General features: G+C 36.4%; 3 protein-coding genes across 4 annotated transcripts in view; all 3 read left to right on the top strand.

The window, feature by feature from the left end:
• LOC116135671 overlaps nucleotides 1-16110 on the top strand; it is a 29553-nt gene that overhangs the window by 6162 nt on the left and 7281 nt on the right. The window contains exons 2-3 of the mRNA XM_031421390.1: nucleotides 14213-14606; nucleotides 14765-14921. Coding sequence (XP_031277250.1) covers nucleotides 14213-14606; nucleotides 14765-14921 — 551 coding nt within the window. The remainder of the gene's footprint in view (nucleotides 1-14212; nucleotides 14607-14764; nucleotides 14922-16110) is intronic.
• Nucleotides 179-9799, top strand: LOC116135669 (protein MEI2-like 1). 2 transcript variants are annotated; one of them, XM_031421388.1, is made up of 15 exons: nucleotides 179-293; nucleotides 963-1138; nucleotides 1329-1374; nucleotides 2947-3291; nucleotides 3667-4085; nucleotides 4186-4344; nucleotides 4504-4620; nucleotides 4706-4854; nucleotides 5018-5100; nucleotides 5179-5574; nucleotides 6702-7356; nucleotides 7924-8008; nucleotides 8126-8194; nucleotides 8328-8507; nucleotides 9116-9799. In XM_031421388.1, the coding sequence occupies exons 2-15, from the start codon at nucleotides 1061-1063 to the stop codon at nucleotides 9275-9277; spliced, it is 2943 nt and encodes a 980-aa protein (XP_031277248.1). In that variant the 5' UTR covers nucleotides 179-293; nucleotides 963-1060; the 3' UTR covers nucleotides 9278-9799. The 2 variants fall into 2 exon arrangements, with proteins under 2 accessions (XP_031277248.1, XP_031277247.1); XM_031421387.1 differs by having other exon boundaries at nucleotides 5176-5574.
• On the top strand, nucleotides 10139-11775 carry LOC116135672 (APO protein 3, mitochondrial-like). Its single transcript, XM_031421391.1, has 2 exons — nucleotides 10139-10607; nucleotides 10773-11775. The coding sequence occupies exons 1-2, from the start codon at nucleotides 10219-10221 to the stop codon at nucleotides 11662-11664; spliced, it is 1281 nt and encodes a 426-aa protein (XP_031277251.1). The 5' UTR covers nucleotides 10139-10218; the 3' UTR covers nucleotides 11665-11775.

The raw sequence follows: 16110 nt of genomic DNA, 5'->3' as shown, positions 1-16110 counted from the left end.
GTGAATTCTGATTATTAGATGTATAGAAAAAAACAAGAAGGAAAGAAATATTCTCTCTCTTGTGTGGTGAGTAATAGCTTGTAATGCAGGGAAAAGAAGAAAAGAAGATGCTGAGATCTCTTCCATTCTGTCCTTTATAAATCTGTTTCTCTCTCTCTCTCTCTCCTCCCCCCCTCCCCTCTCTCTGTCCATTGTTGTCAATCCTTCTGCCTTTCGCTTTCTCTCTCTCTTACGGCATCGTTTTAGTTTCTGAATTTTTGAGAGAGAAAGCGGAATTTGAAGACCTGGTAAAGGTGCGGTTCCTGTTGTATTTAGGTTAAGCTTTGGTGGATTTTTTCTTTTTCTTTTTTCTTTTGTTCTTTTGGTTCCTTAGTGTGTGGATCAAGCTAGAGCGGGATGGAACAGATTGGATTTTTCTTTTTGGAATTTATTTTTTAAACGTGATCGTTTTGAGAATTTGTGGAGGAAATGCTTAATTTTAACGAAAATTTTAATCTAAGTTTGATTTTGTTATGATTTAGCTCAACTAAGCTGTGAGGTTGTAGTTTTAGGCACAATTAAGTAAGGATTTTTGTTTTAGAAAATTATTCAGTTTTCTTTCTTTTTCTCCCTAACCAAACAGGGCATTTATGTTTGGTTATTGGTAGGTAAGCTAGTGGCTTTCATTTTCATTATATTATCGTTTTTTGAAGCCATAAGAGAAAACAGAAGAAAAAAAACTACTTCTATTATTTTTTATTAGGTTGTAAATAATAAACAAAGGGGAATTGTCTGATCTCTAGCTTATATGAAGGTGTTAACAAAGAAAATTCCTATTTGTGTGTTTCAATTTTTTTTTTTTTTGTTTTTTTTTGTTTTTTTAATACGGTTTTCTTTGTTATTTGGTGTTTTGAGAATAAAGTTCGCTCAAATTTCGCTCAAATTATCATAAGTGAAGTAAAAGAAAATTGAATTCTTTTCAGGAGAAAGGTCATGAAGCATGGGCAGAGCTAGTAAGTGAGAAAGTTTGAGTTTTCGTCCGTGTTGGGTTTTTCTTTTTATAAGGCATCTAAGCTGCAGGATGCCATTTGAAATTATGGATACAAGGGGTGGATCTGCATCGTCCCACTTCTTCGAAGAAATTTGCGTTCCTGCAGAGGTATTTTAATTCTTTCTTAATCACTCCAACTTTATGTATTTGTCGAGTTGTTTACTAAAACGGTTTGAAATTTTATTGTTATGTGTGTTGCAATGTCGGTTACTTATGATCTTTCGAACACCATATATGCCAGCAAAATACATATTTTCTCTGTAATTTAATTTAATTGTCATCAACTTTTATTGGACAGAGACAGATTGGATTTTGGAAGTCGAATACCATGTCTGATCACCAAGGTGAGCAGCATTCAATTGCTGACTCTGTTATTTAATTTAATTATATTTTTGGATTAATTCTATTTGTTTTTCAATCTCCAACAAAGTGTTCTGCATTGGAGGTAGTTATTGTATTTTGTTCTGACTTATTTGGTGAGAATGGACCTATGTGTAGTAGTTAACAGTGCACAAATACTAATTAAAACAATCTCCTGCCATCAGGGAGAATCCTGCCAGTAAAATAACATGATTCCCAGAGTATTGTTAACAGAGGATGGGCTTAATTTAAGTACCATGCTTAGATATTGTGAAGTGAGTGAAAAATGTTTATCACAAGCTGGATAATTCTAAATGTCTTTGTTTGTCTGTATCTAGAAGATTCTTTCATTCATTCGGTCAGTGTGGAGTATATGACAACTGGATTTTGACGTTCGATTTCTTTTCTATTTGTGGAAAGATTTGGATCTTCTATTATCCAAATAGTAATATTGAATATGAAATGATTGTTGATGGGAATTCAAGAACTGATATTTTTACATGTGGAAGAATGAAATAAGCTCTGGTCCTCCTAACTTGTTGCTTATCTAAGAAATTTTAAGGATGAATGCTCCCCAAGATAGAATAAATATTATCATTCATTGTAGTTAGATGGTGTTATAGTAGAAGGCGTATCCATCCCTTAATTAGGGGATATCCAATTGCAGCTTAGAAATCCGTATGTTAAGTGAACAGTGGTGATTTCAAAATTCTTTACATACAACAGTCCAGCAGCTAATAACTGGTGTCATTCTGGGAAATATTGGATGCTGTATTGTTGTATTATGTTCTCTGCAAAAAAAATTGTCCAGGCATAACTGTGTGTGTTCTTTTAAGATATTATACTTGTAATACTACTGTAAGAAGTGTAAAGTATCTTTAATTGCAAATTTGCAATGGGTTGGTGCTAAATACTAGTTTTAGTTAAATATGAACCTTCTCCGAGTCCTGAATTGTGTGGAAACCATGCTGGTTGCATTTTTTGAAATTTTATTCCAATAGTTTGGGCCATTTGGCAATAGAAGGGACAGAATAAATATTGTTGAATGGATCAGTCAAGTTAATCATATTTCTGTGAGTTGATGATAGAATAACCCCCCCAACCCACCCCCCACTCTTTAAAGAGAGAAGGACAGTTTCTCCAGAGTGTTCTCCTTTTCTGTGTCTGGTTATACTATGCCAACCCAGTACTGCATGTTATAGTTTTATGGATGATATAACTGACAAAAAAAAATTGGCCTGCTAAGTTTTGCAGTTTCTAGGTGGTTTTGTTGATTGATATTGCTAATATGGATAGAAAAATATCAATTACTCTTGCTTGGTTTTCTTGCTAACTCTGGTTGATTAGTGTTTGGTGTAGTATTGTCTTTTACATGAATCTTAATCAATAATTGTGGCCTTTAAAGTGAAAATCAAAATGCTTTTCTGTTTAAAACTTGAGCATAATGGTATTCTTGACTCAATGACTTGGCTTCTTGTAATAAATGCATACAATTCAAATCACAAAATGTGACTAGAGAGTTTCTAATTAATTATCATGTGAATCTTGTTGTTCAGTAGGAACAGATGGAATGGTAGCTATGTCTGGAAACAAGTTGGTTGCTTCATCACCGCCGGAAATTTTTTCACCAATTGGGGTCCCGTCTGTGGATTGGATAGAAATGCGACAGTCAGCTTTAGCTGGTGACCATATGAAAAAGCTGGGCATTGTTGGAGAGGAAGGAATTGCAAATTTGTCTGAGACTTCATGGAATTCTGTGAATCACCATCCAAAATCATGGTCAAATTTGTCTGTGCAACCAGCATGTTATAGTTTAAGTGGAAACAGAAATGGTATTAAAGGGATCCAGTCTGAAAGCAGTCTGTTCTCAAGCTCATTGTCTGATATTTTTAGTCGAAAAAGTAAGTTTTCACATTAATGTTTATACTTATTTACATTTTCTGTCTGCATGCTGATGGCTGAAATTTGTTACATTAATTTACTTAAACATTTTATGGCTAGATTGATGGCTGCATTTATTTTCTATTCTATCATAGCATCATGTCTATTATTTTTGTAAGGTACGATGCTACTTTTTTCTGGATTTTTTTTTGGTTTGCAAGCTTTACAAGGTGTTTCATCCTGATCAATATCACCTGACGGAACTATGGCAGTAAATGGGTCTATATATTTTTTGTATCTTATTTTGAGACTACCTTTTGCATGTTCATTATTTTCTGCTTCTATTTTCCCAAGTCACTTACCAATTCTTTTCCATCTTCTTCGTTAACATGCAGTGAAATTGTCGGCGAATGATGTTCTATCTTGTCAGCCCTTCAATACAGTTGTTTCTCACCATGGGGAAGGAGAGCCTTTTGAATCCTTGGAAGAAATTGAGGCACAGACTATTGGAAATCTTCTTCCTGATGAAGCTGATCTATTTTCTGGAGTGATTGATGATCTGGGACATGATTTTCATGCCAATATTGGAGATGATTTTGAAGATTTTGACCTTTTTAGCAGTGGTGGTGGCATGGAATTAGAAGGGGATGATCGAATATATGCAGGACAAAAAAATTCTGATATTGCTGGTCAAGGGGGTTCAAGTGGTTCTGTTGTTGGTGAGCATCCATATGGTGAACACCCTTCTAGAACACTTTTTGTCAGAAACATCAATAGCAATGTAGAAGATTCTGAACTAAAGGCTCTTTTTGAGGTGTGTAGCATTGCCTTGTATTTTGCTGCAGTATTTTATAACTGTAAGTTACTCCTATTTGTATTGGTAGTTAATTGGCGTTTGTGTTTTTTCCTATCAGCAATATGGAGAGATCCGAACTATCTATACAGCCTGCAAGCATCGTGGATTTGTTATGATTTCTTATTATGATATAAGGGCAGCACGTAATGCAATGAGAGCACTTCAAAACAAGCCCTTGAGGCGTAGGAAACTTGACATACACTATTCAATTCCTAAGGTGTGGTGGTGTTTTCAGTTTTGATACTCTTCATATTTGTTGTTTTGTTAAACATGTTGACCTTACCATTGTTTTTGATTGTTGTCATCATTATTTCTGTTGCCACTGTCTGACTATCTAATTGGTTATTGCATTCTCATGTTGGCTCCCTGACATTAGGATAATCCATCAGAAAAAGATACTAATCAGGGCACCTTGGTGGTTTTCAATCTTGATTCTTCTGTTTCAATCGATGAGCTTCACCAAATTTTCGGTGTTTATGGAGAAATTAGAGAAGTAAGCGGCTCTTTGACTTATTGCTTGTTTCTGTTATATGAGGGATGGTAGAATCAGTTTACATAGTTGTTATTTTGGTTTGCAGATCCGTGAGACTCCAAACAAGCATAATCACAAATTTATTGAGTTTTATGATGTTAGAGCTGCTGAGGCTACACTTCGTGCACTGAATAGGAGTGACATTGCTGGGAAGCAAATCAAGCTTGAAGCAAGCCGTCCTGGGGGTGCAAGACGGTATGGTGCCTATTTACTAAGATTTCTTCTATCTTATTTCACCTGTTAGATGGATATCAATGACTGGACCTTTATGTTTCCCTTATGTGGGCCCTGATCTTATCAGTGGCAAAGATTTTATCTTTGTTGTAATTCTTTGTGACTTTTTCTTGCCTTTTTGCAGTTTCATGCTGCAGTCAGAGCAGGAGCAAGATGAACCAAATCTTTGCCAAAGTCCTTTTGATGACTTGTCATCAGGACACATGGGTATGATTATGACTGTTAATAGTTCCTTTCCCTACTTGTGTGTGTGTTTTTGCTCACATGACATTTTGATGACAGCAGTTTCACCTGGTGTAATTGCATCTAGCTCCATGGATACTGGATCAATCCAGGCTTTACATTCTGCTTTGCGGTCGCCTGCAAGTGCATTTACTGAATCTCACCAGAGTTCTAGTGTGCCAAACACTTTGCCCTCTCCAGCAAGAGTGGCCTCTATTGGCAAAACTTTTGGCCTTCATGAGGCCAACCACTCTTTGGATGAAATGAAGTTTAATAATCAGCATCCAAATTTCCATCCTCATTCGCTCCCTGAGTATGATAGTTTGGCCAATGGTATTCCATACAACTCCCCTGGCACTATTGGTAATGTTGGTCAGAAAATTACAGAAGGACTTGACAATAGGCATAATATCCGTGGAGTGAGCTCAAATGGGCACCTGATGGAACCTAGTGGAGTGGGTAAGTTCCATTGATTCCGTTGTTCCATGGTTTCAAATATTAGTTTACACATTGGCAATGGCAGTTAACATTTCCAGGAATAGAGCAATGGGCTTTTTACAAAGTAAAACAATATGCACACCAAAAAATTCTAGGATTTGCTTCATGCATATAGATATCAGAAATTAATTTTTGTTTTATGCTTTAGAGATGTCCCAATAAGACTATTTTAAGTAGCTGGACTAGTAAATTATCAGTGTCCAATTTGAAATTGTCTGGTATAACACACTGTTTAAGGGTCTGTTTTCGTAAACACTAAAAAACTTATTTTACTTTAATCACTTTAACATGATTTTATTTATTTTTTAAATGGATCATGTTAAAAAATAATTTTTCATAAATTTATTTGACTAATTTATCCTTATATTTATTAAAATAATTGTTGGTTATACTTGGTTATTAGGACGTCATTAATATTATTAATTATATAAACTACTATAGATTAGAAATGTAATAACCAGCAGCTGGAATCTGATGACCGGAAATATCGCCGGCGAGTTTCAGTGATAATACTGTTATCAAAATGATAGTCTTTGAACGATCTATTTATCTATGTAACTTTCAAGGGCAATAAATGTTAAAATGATACCAATGTTATTATCAAGGCAAACTTTCTAGTCACTGTAATCTGGCAGCAGGTGGCAGAAATACGGCGGTCGGCAACTATGGACCTGTGGTGGTGAACAAACTTTTAATTTTTTGAAATAAATAAATTGCAGGTTTCATATATTATTCTCATGTAAAATATAACTTTATTATTGAGTTTAGTGACTACTATTAATTGCTGTACAAAATTCACTACTCTCATGTATCTCATTCCACTAATTGGTATTGTCAAACTTCCTCAGTAATCCAATATCCTCATAGCTGTTAAAATGATTGTTATGCAACAGCTTTACCTGAGAGCTGTATAGGTTCTTAAATTTGTCCTGATGGACATTGATTAGAATAACATAGTATCATTCTCTTTATGGTTGATATTGGATGGTAACCTCAAAATGCCTGTACCTGGAAATGTAGAATGTATAATCTTGATTTTTATTTATCAGTTTAGTGACATTGTTGCTGATATATTCCTTTCTATCTAGTTTTTGGATCTTCTGGAAATGGAAATTACTCCCTTCATGGAAATCCTTTTGTGTGGAACAACTCCAACTCACATCAACAACATCCTTCAAGTCCCATGATTTGGCCAAATTCGCCATCATTTCTCAATGGCTTGCATGCTAGTCGTGTTCCTCATATGCCTGGATTTCCAAGAGGACCTACTTTGATGCTGAACACAGCATCGCCTGTACACCACCATATTGGGTCAGCACCAGCAGTTAATCCCTCCCTCTGGGACAGGCAACATGCTTATGCAGGGGAGTCTCCTGAAACTTCTAATTTCCACTTGGGTTCTCTTGGAAGTGTGGGCTTTCCGGTTCGTTCTCCATCACATCCTATGGACATTGCTTCACACAACATCTTCTCTCATGTTGGTGGCAATTGCGTAGATATGACTAAAAATGTTGGATTGCGTTCTCCTCAGCAGATGTGCCACCTTTTTCCTGGAAGGAATCCAATGGTTTCAATGCAAGCCTCTTTTGATTCTCCTAATGAGCGAGTGAGAAACTTCTCATACCGTAGAAACGAAACTAATTCTAATCACGCTGATAAGAAACAGTATGAACTTGATATTGACCGGATATTGCGTGGTGAAGATAGCCGAACTACACTGATGATAAAGAACATTCCCAACAAGTATGTAAACTATCATTCCAGCTGTTTTGATAATTTCTTCTTCTTTCTTTTATCATTGAAGTTGTCTTTTAGAAATAGTTTAGGCTTTAGCATTTTCCTTGTCCTTGAAACTGTCCCATGCCTGAACATCATTTTCAAATAGTTATTTATTTATTTGCTTTGACCTAGATCACCCATAGACATTCTGATATCGTTAGCTGCACTGTCCTTTGGCACTTATAGATTTATTCCAAATTGTTTAGTAATCTTTGGTAGGTCACTTTTTTTTATTGTTAATCAACGTAACTTAGGCCCTCTATACAGGATGTTTTTGATCATTGAATATTGGAAATTTCAGAGTAACAGATTAGTCATGTCTTGGCCTTTCCATGTAACCACATTTATTAGCCAATCAAAGTGAAATTAGATAGGTGGTAAATAATTATTTCATGCCATATAATGCTAGTATTGATTATTTCTTATTTTTTGTTGCCTGTTGTAATAAAACCAGATTCCTTTCTTGTGTTTTTCTTCTTTTCTTGTTCTTTTTTCCTTTGGTTTGATATGGTGATATGCTGATTTGAAAAGGTATACTTCGAAGATGCTTTTGGCTGCAATTGATGAGCATTGCCGAGGAACATATGATTTTATTTATCTGCCGATTGACTTCAAGGCAAGTTAATTTTACTGTTCTTTTAGGAGGAAAAAGAATTTTTCTCATGATATATGTTTGAAATGCTCATATTTATAGATGATGTTTATGCATTACTAATTCTACAATTGCCAACAGAACAAATGTAATGTGGGCTATGCATTCATCAACATGATCGATCCTCGTCAAATCATTCCATTTTATCAGGTTAGATACATGAACACTGATAACTACTTAGAAGGAATTTACCACGTATTTTTGTTAATTGATTTTCATATTAGAGATATAGTATCAACCCAGAATACTGCATGCTGATTAGATGAGAGAACATCTTCTGCAGGCATTCAATGGCAAAAAATGGGAAAAGTTCAACAGTGAAAAGGTCGCCTCTCTTGCTTATGCTCGGATTCAGGGAAAATCTGCTCTTATTGCTCATTTTCAGAATTCAAGCTTGATGAATGAGGATAAACGTTGCCGACCTATCCTTTTTCATACTGATGGTCCTAATGCTGGAGATCCGGTACGATATATACACGTCCATTCTACTCACCTCAGTTTTGTAACTATTCCCCCAGTAATGGGTAATTATCATGTAGTTCATTATTTACTCAAATGTTTTTCCGTATTCATGTTACCAAAAGAGAAGGAAATTATTTTGGACCCAAACTTGCTTGAGTCATTTCCTGAGTTAAGATGCCGACAAATCTGCTAGGCAATTGAAATGGGATATTAATATAAAGGTTTGAATTAAATATTTTCTGGGACGCAATGCTAAATCACCTTCAAAATTTACTTGCTAATAACTTACTGGGTCCTTATATCCATTTCTGCTAATTCATGGTTCCTAGATTAAGGTCTTGACTGGAAGCATCTTTTGATGACTAAACATGGTGTTTATTTGGTGGAAAGTGGTGTCAAGAGTATTGTTAAAATTGTCATGGCTTAGAAGTTATTCCAAAAAGTTGATTTTCATACTGTTTGTACTGGGTGCCGAAAATGATTTGATTTTTAAGTTCTTTTTTTCTTATATATATATATTGGAGAACGTTTTTTTTTTTTTTCCCCAAAATTATGCACATATGATTAAATTTCATAGAACCAAAATTTACCATCTTTCTGTTTGTGAAGGAGCCATTTCCTATGGGTACCAATATTAGGTCAAGATTGGGCAAACCTCGAAGTGTTGGTAATGAGGAGAGCCATCGCCAAGGGATCCCGTCAGCTTCTACAAATGGAGAGGAATCTCCCAATGGATCGGATTCTTCAGGTTCTTTGAAGGACTTGGATTGAGTAATCTGCTTAACCAAGGCACTAACTGTAAAACCCCATATCAGAGTATAAAAGCTATATCCATCCCAATTCTGTATATCAGGGGTGGCCTGACGACTTTTTCCAGCTAATAGAGGAGCACTTTCAGGGTTTTGGAACAAAAACAAAGTGGGCTACTTGCCAAATTTTGCTGTTTGTTTTGACAATTTTTGTGTCACTGCCGAATTATGAGTATAGAGCATCACTTGATAGAGCTTAAAATTTTGGATTAATAGTCTTGACTAAAGAAAGTTATGAACTTATGATGTACAGAAGTCCCTGGGCATTTGCATGAGTGTGGGGATCTTCTCTGTTTTTGTTTTCAATTTTGTATCCCAATGCCTCTTATGTAATTTCATTTTTTCCCTTGAGGTTTTGGAGGCTTGGGTGTGATTGCTCAAGGAGAGAGAGAGAGTAATCTGTTTGTTGGATATTTTTTAGTGCTCTTGTCCACTAAATTATATGTACTTTCTTCATCAATATCTCCAATTAATTTTTGATGAACTCATGTCGCCTCTGATGAGATGAGTCCCATCCATTTAAAGTTTTACATTCATTGCTCACCCAATCAAGTAGATCACTTTGACGATTGATGCTACATAACCGACATTTCTTTCTTAATTTCGTATAAAACTTCTGAGCAGACATGGTGAAAATTGTGTTTTATAAAATCAATACTGTTATAATTTGCAACATGGTGTCCCCAGAAGACGAGATGCAGAAATATGAACATTTGTTATATTATTATTATTTTTTGGTTTTAAAATGGATTTATTTGTAATTACCTTTAATTTTCTTTTAAAATGTCAAAATGATTATTTTATTTATTGTAACAGAATTACATAAGAATATTGTTATAGTTTACTGTTGATAGTATCAAACTCTTCCATTTCCCTAGCAGCCAAACGGAGGTTCGAAAAGAAATGCAAAGAAGGATATTAGTTCAAATCTCTTACTCAAACAAACTGAACAACTTCCGATTCACTAAAAACGCGTTTGCTTCATACAAAACCCAAAACCTAAACCTTAGCGGAGATGCAGATGATTCTCTGTACTCAGACGTACCGAAACCTCGCAGGGACAAATCGGAGAGAAAGCCATATCCCACACCCATGAAGGTGTTGATACAGAGAGCTAAAGCGGAGAGAGAAGCTAGAAAATCACAGCCTGTTCAGCTACTTGAACATCCACCTGCCAACGGCTTATTGGTCCCTGAACTTGTCCCCGTCGCTCACCAAGTCTATTCAGCTTATCAATCTCTTCTCTCTGGTTTGTCAAAGCTCGTTAAAGTTATTCCCTTTCAACGCTGTAGGTAATGCAATTATTCAAATATACGCCGTCTGGCTCTATTTACTTTCAGATTAATAGATGTGATAACTAATTAGGAGAAATTTAATTTGATTTTATGTCAACATTTAGAAAGATTTTATTACCCTTTATGTGATTATTTTTATTTGAAGGTTATTTTGTTATTCAGGTTCTGTTCTGAGGTTCACGTTGGTCATGTGGGTCATGAAATACGAACCTGCGCTGGTCCAAAAAGCGGTTTTCGAAGTGCTACACATGTTTGGAGAAAAGGGGGAGTTTGTGATGTGGTGTTCTTCCCCGAGTGCTTCCATCTCCATGATCGTGTTGGGAAGTCAAGAGTTGTTCATTGCGAGAAGGATAGTGTCCCAAGGCTACCTGCCATTGTAGAGCTCTGTATACAGGCCGGTGTAGACCTTGAAAGGTACCCTACAAAGAGAAGAACAAAACCTGTCTATTCTATTGAAGGAAGAATTGTAGATTTTGATTCTGTGATAGAGAATGATGAAACAGAAAGAAACTTAATTTTAAAAGATAATCATCATATAAAGCCTAATTTTGGTGCTAAGAATGATGGATCTGAAAGCAGTTCAAATTTAGAGAAGAAAGGTGATTGGGTGGATCAATCGAATGATCAAGAGGGGAAGGATTTAAGAAAGTTGAGCATTAGGACAATGGACTCATGGTTTGAAATGATATCAGGAGTGAAGAAGATCATGGAGAAGTACAGTGTATGGACCTGTGGATATTGTCCTGAGGTCCAGGTTGGTCCCAAGGGACACAAGTTAAGAATGTGTAGAGCATCAAAACACCAGTCTCGTAATGGATTGCATGCATGGCAGGAAGCAACGATTGATGATCTTGTCGGTCCGAATTATGTCTGGCATGTTCGAGATCTTAATGGTCCTGCTTTGGAGAACAACTTGAAGAGGTTTTATGGCAAGGCCCCAGCTATTGTAGAGCTGTGTGTGCATGGTGGTGCTCCAGTTCCTGATCAATATAGAAGTATGATGAGATTAGATGTGGTTCCTCCTCAACGTGATGAAGTTGATCTTGTTGCTTGAAATGATTTTCCTTTAAACCTGATGTTTTATATATCTTGACTATTAGGCTCCTGATGTTAACCTTTTTGAGGTTATTGGAAATATTGCTTTATAGGGTTAAGTTGATTGTTAGTGCTGTGTATGTAGACAAGCTTTGACAAGTTGGTCTCAGCCTTCATATGTTCGGTGGTCTGATCTCAGCTTGGTCTAGGTGTGCCTCTTTTAGTCTGACCCCGATGCCCACATTTTGATTTCTTATGCTTCGATATGGTGTCTTATTTCAGCTCTCTTTGTTCAAATAGGCAATATATATGATGAGGATATGGATCCGGATACAGATGATCATTTCTCTGGTTTAGAAGTCTAAGCTTCAGACTAATGTTGCCAATGCAGTAATTGTGCCTAATGAATTGGATTTAACTTGCACGGACAAGCATGAAGAACCATTGGTTGCTCTATTTATGCATGTTGAAGAAGTAGAGACTCACTGTTGATTATAGGTGGTTTGTTAATACTCCCCTGCTTATGGAGTTTTGAGAAATCCATGCTTCTTAGAGATTGATTGGTAAGAATTTATCAAGCAAACTTTTCTCTGTTGAATACTTACAGCAATGGGGCCCTTTTGAGTCCTTAAATTGATGTATACTTGCATCAGAAATTGTTCTTCCTGAAAGAAAAAAGAGAAATTCCTTCAAAAAATATATTAGGTTTGCATTTATCATGTGATTGGGGTAGATGAATTGGTAGAAGCACTTTTTAGTTTTTACATTGTGACTCAATCTCAAAGTAAGAAAGTGCACTTTGAGCCTTAATGGGCTACTGATATTGACAAGTATATTGGCTCCGATAATGCACCTTAATTCAACAGAGTTTGACAGTGGCCTCTGAAGTCTGAACTTCAATGAAGTTCATCTTGGAAGAATGCATTGTTTACCTGTTAAGCAGCCATGAACGTACACAATTGTGGCAGAAGTTACTGAAGTTTGATAAATTAAGCAGATAGAGAGAGATAATAAGTCAAAAGCTTTTTGGATTATTGTGATCAATGTTATCATACCTACATTTTTTTGGAGGCTGCTCTCACCAGGAGAAGTTGTTGTCCATGTGTTGAGCAAACCTTTGGCCTTTGCATGTGGGGTGGGGCGGTTATTGTAAGTTGTTGGTCATGGATCTGAGATGGCACTTGTTCAACTGGGAGTTGGCAATGATACGAAGTGGTTCCAATACTAGATATTGTATTCAACATAACATAAGTATGAATTTAGTTAATTATTTTGTTAAAAATAATACCCAATTCAATACTTACTTTATCGGTAACGAACAGTTGCAAAAGAAAAAGAAAAAGCAATTCTAATGGAAACAAATATTGAATGATTTGTTGAAGATTAAGGACTTGGAAATTGAAATTCATAAGGTTAATTTGTTTTCGTGATTCAGAGATTTAAATGAAGATGGGAAGATAATTAGCCTCATTATTAATATACATATATTTAATTATATAAAAAAAAATGATAATTTTTCTTTTTTAATTTGGGAGAGAATAACATGAAAAGGCTTTGCAAGGGTTCAGATCGATAATATAAATACAATTAGTCAATAACCGATTCTTGATTTCATTTCCTCCGCTAACATATCAACATCAATACCTTGTCTCGACTCTCGACTCTTGAGTACGCTGTGAAAGAAACTGCTGTACCAAACACAAACGGAGAGAAGGAAGCCAGTACAAATACAAATGAGCGAGGTGTTCTTGAAAAAGTCGAAGCATGAAGAAGAAGAAAACGGTGGAGAGAACAGCAGAGAAGAGCAAGAAGAGCAAGAAGAGGCATTTGTTGCTTTGATCGAACACCGTACCAAAGAAGTTGAGCATCTCAAACAGCGTATCTCCTATTACAAATCTCAGGTTGTTGCAGTTCTATTTTTCTCGATAATTTTCTTTTTCTTTTCTGTTATTTTCTTCGTATTAATTTAATGACATTTCTATGGTTTCTTACGTATTTGTAAATGATTATCGTGAATTTGTCACTGTGAAATTCGTGCTAAAGTTTGGATTTTAGATCCTGAAATTGTTATTTGATACTAAAGTTTGACGAAAAGTTTACACTTGGAAGTTCTTTAACTTTTAGAAATTTAAAGCATAAACATTTAGATATCTGTGTTTTGGTTAACTAGAAAGAATGTTCAATAAAGGAGTTCTTTAACTTTTAAACATTTAAGGCATAAGCATTTAGTTACGTGTGTTTTGGTTGACTAGAAAGAATGTACAAGAAAGGAGTTTACTTTTTTTTTTTTTTTTTCCTTAAGAATGAAGTAGAAACTTGTGAAGATTTAGGTTCATCTTCTCTTTTATGAGGTTAAAAAACGGTAGCAGTTATTCTGCTTTTAGTACGAGTTTTCAACAAGGGAACTGAGTTTTAATTGATTGTTGTCATGGTTTACTTTATTTGTGTTGTATTTAGGGCAAGGATTGAGTTTTTAATATGAAGCTTTTGTTCGTGTTTTGCTTTAGTATTTTTTTATTTTTTCGAGGATAATAGCTACTAATTATATATTTGAAAAAGGCGTGCAGCTTGATGAAGCAGAGAAGAGGTTGCAAGATTCACAATCTAAATTGGCTCATCTTCGAGGCCGAGATAAGGCAGTGTCGTCTAGAAGTTCTCCGGCTAATGGAACTAAAAATGTTAAGGTGGAGCGGAGATCAATCAGTCCTGTTCGTGTTGATGAAGATCCTTCTAGAAGCCAACCTCAATCTAGAACGGAACTGGTAATTCCTGCTGTGAATCCCAAGATTTCTCAGCCCATAAAATCAACATGGTCTGGCATGAGAGATCCTGTTGGGTCCAGTGCTCAAGGAAGTCCTGCCTCTCACCCCAACAGTGTTGTAAAAGGGGAAAAATCCTATAGAAATTCTCGTGATACAGAAGTTGTTGATGTTCAAGATAGAGGAACAAAAAGGAAATTTGGTAATATTCTCACCTGTTGAATTGTAATGCATTATAAGTGTGTGTGTTTCCCAGGATTAAATGTTGGCCTCCGCTTTTGGTCAAGTGTTTTTCCGTCATGGTTTAAATTATATGTTATTGATGTTCATGCACTCTCTTTTTTCTTGGCTGTATTTCAGAGCAGAAAGAACATAAAGAATTGATCCCACTGGTGCAAAGCAGCTCTTCACCTTGCACAATTCGCTGTCATACGAGCAACCACATCTCTAGTCAGCACAAAAGAAAGTTGAGAAGTCTTTCGTTGTGCCCAGTGAATGATCAGCTTTTTGTGACCAGGTAATTAGATGTTTCATTAGATAGGGTATGGCAATATCAACTGATTATTATGCTGTGATGAGACTCCAGCAGCCACAATCGAAAACACACACAGCACAACCAACAATCAAAGAACAACCAAGATCAACAAATGTGTATTGATTCAAAGTTAAACCAAGTGCTGGAGTCACAGTCAGACCCAACCAGTAGCAAAAACAAAGAGAGGATAGTTCCTAGCAATTCGAGGAGCTAGGGGCCTCCATTGACAACTTTAGAGAATAATTTGCTTAGCCTATTCCCAATTCTAACTGTTTGTATATACCAGTGACCTTTTCCCATATTCCCTCCATACACAATAGTGCCATGTGTATTTCCTGCCATGTGTATTTCCTATAACTATATCCCACTGGCCCAACAAACCTTAGTGTTTATTCACACTCCTCACACCCTCCTGCCCTTTGTGCCCCTTGTATTGATAAACCTTAGTAATAGGGGGCCTATCAATACCCCCCCTTGAAGAGCCACCTTGTCCTCAAGGTGGAAATGAGGAAACTGGAGGTTGATGATGTTGTAGGCTTCCCAAGTAGCTTCAAAGGAAGGCAGGTTCTGCCATCGTATAAGAACCTCTTTAGTACCAACCAACAAAGAATGGACTGCCAGAACTGATTCAGGCTGGACAATGAGTTCCAAGTCCTCGGTGAGACAAGGAGGAAGTGGCTGGATGGGAATGGAGCTGTGCAAGCTACGTTTGAGTTGAGAAACATGGATAACCGGATGAATACGAGCAGTGGAAGGCAGATCCAGCAGATAGGCAACCTGTCCAATTCGTTGTAAGACGGGAAAAGGACCATAAAAGCGGGGACTCAATTTCTCATTATGTTTCCTGGCCAAGGACTTAAACCGGTAGGGCTGGAGCTTCAAAAACATGTGATCCCCAAGCTGAAAAGTAACATCCCGGCGGTGTACATCCGCACTCTCTTTCATATGCCCTTCAACGATGGATAAATTATGTTTAAGCTCCTCCAAGATGGAATTACGTTCGAACATCTGTTGATTCACTTCCTCCACCAATGACAGGCAATATGTGAACTTGAGTAGAGTAGGAGGATACCTGTCGTATAAAGCCTTGAAAGGGGTCATCCGAGTTGAATTGTGGTAATTCGTATTGTACCAAAATTCCGCCTAAGAGAGCCAAGAGGACCAATGCTTG

Source organism: Pistacia vera, unplaced genomic scaffold, assembly GCF_008641045.1.
Source record: "Pistacia vera cultivar Batoury unplaced genomic scaffold, PisVer_v2 Contig302, whole genome shotgun sequence".
Lineage (NCBI taxonomy): Eukaryota > Viridiplantae > Streptophyta > Magnoliopsida > Sapindales > Anacardiaceae > Pistacia > Pistacia vera.
The sequence above is the reverse complement of the archived record's forward strand: the minus strand, read 5'-3'. Positions and strand labels throughout refer to the sequence as shown.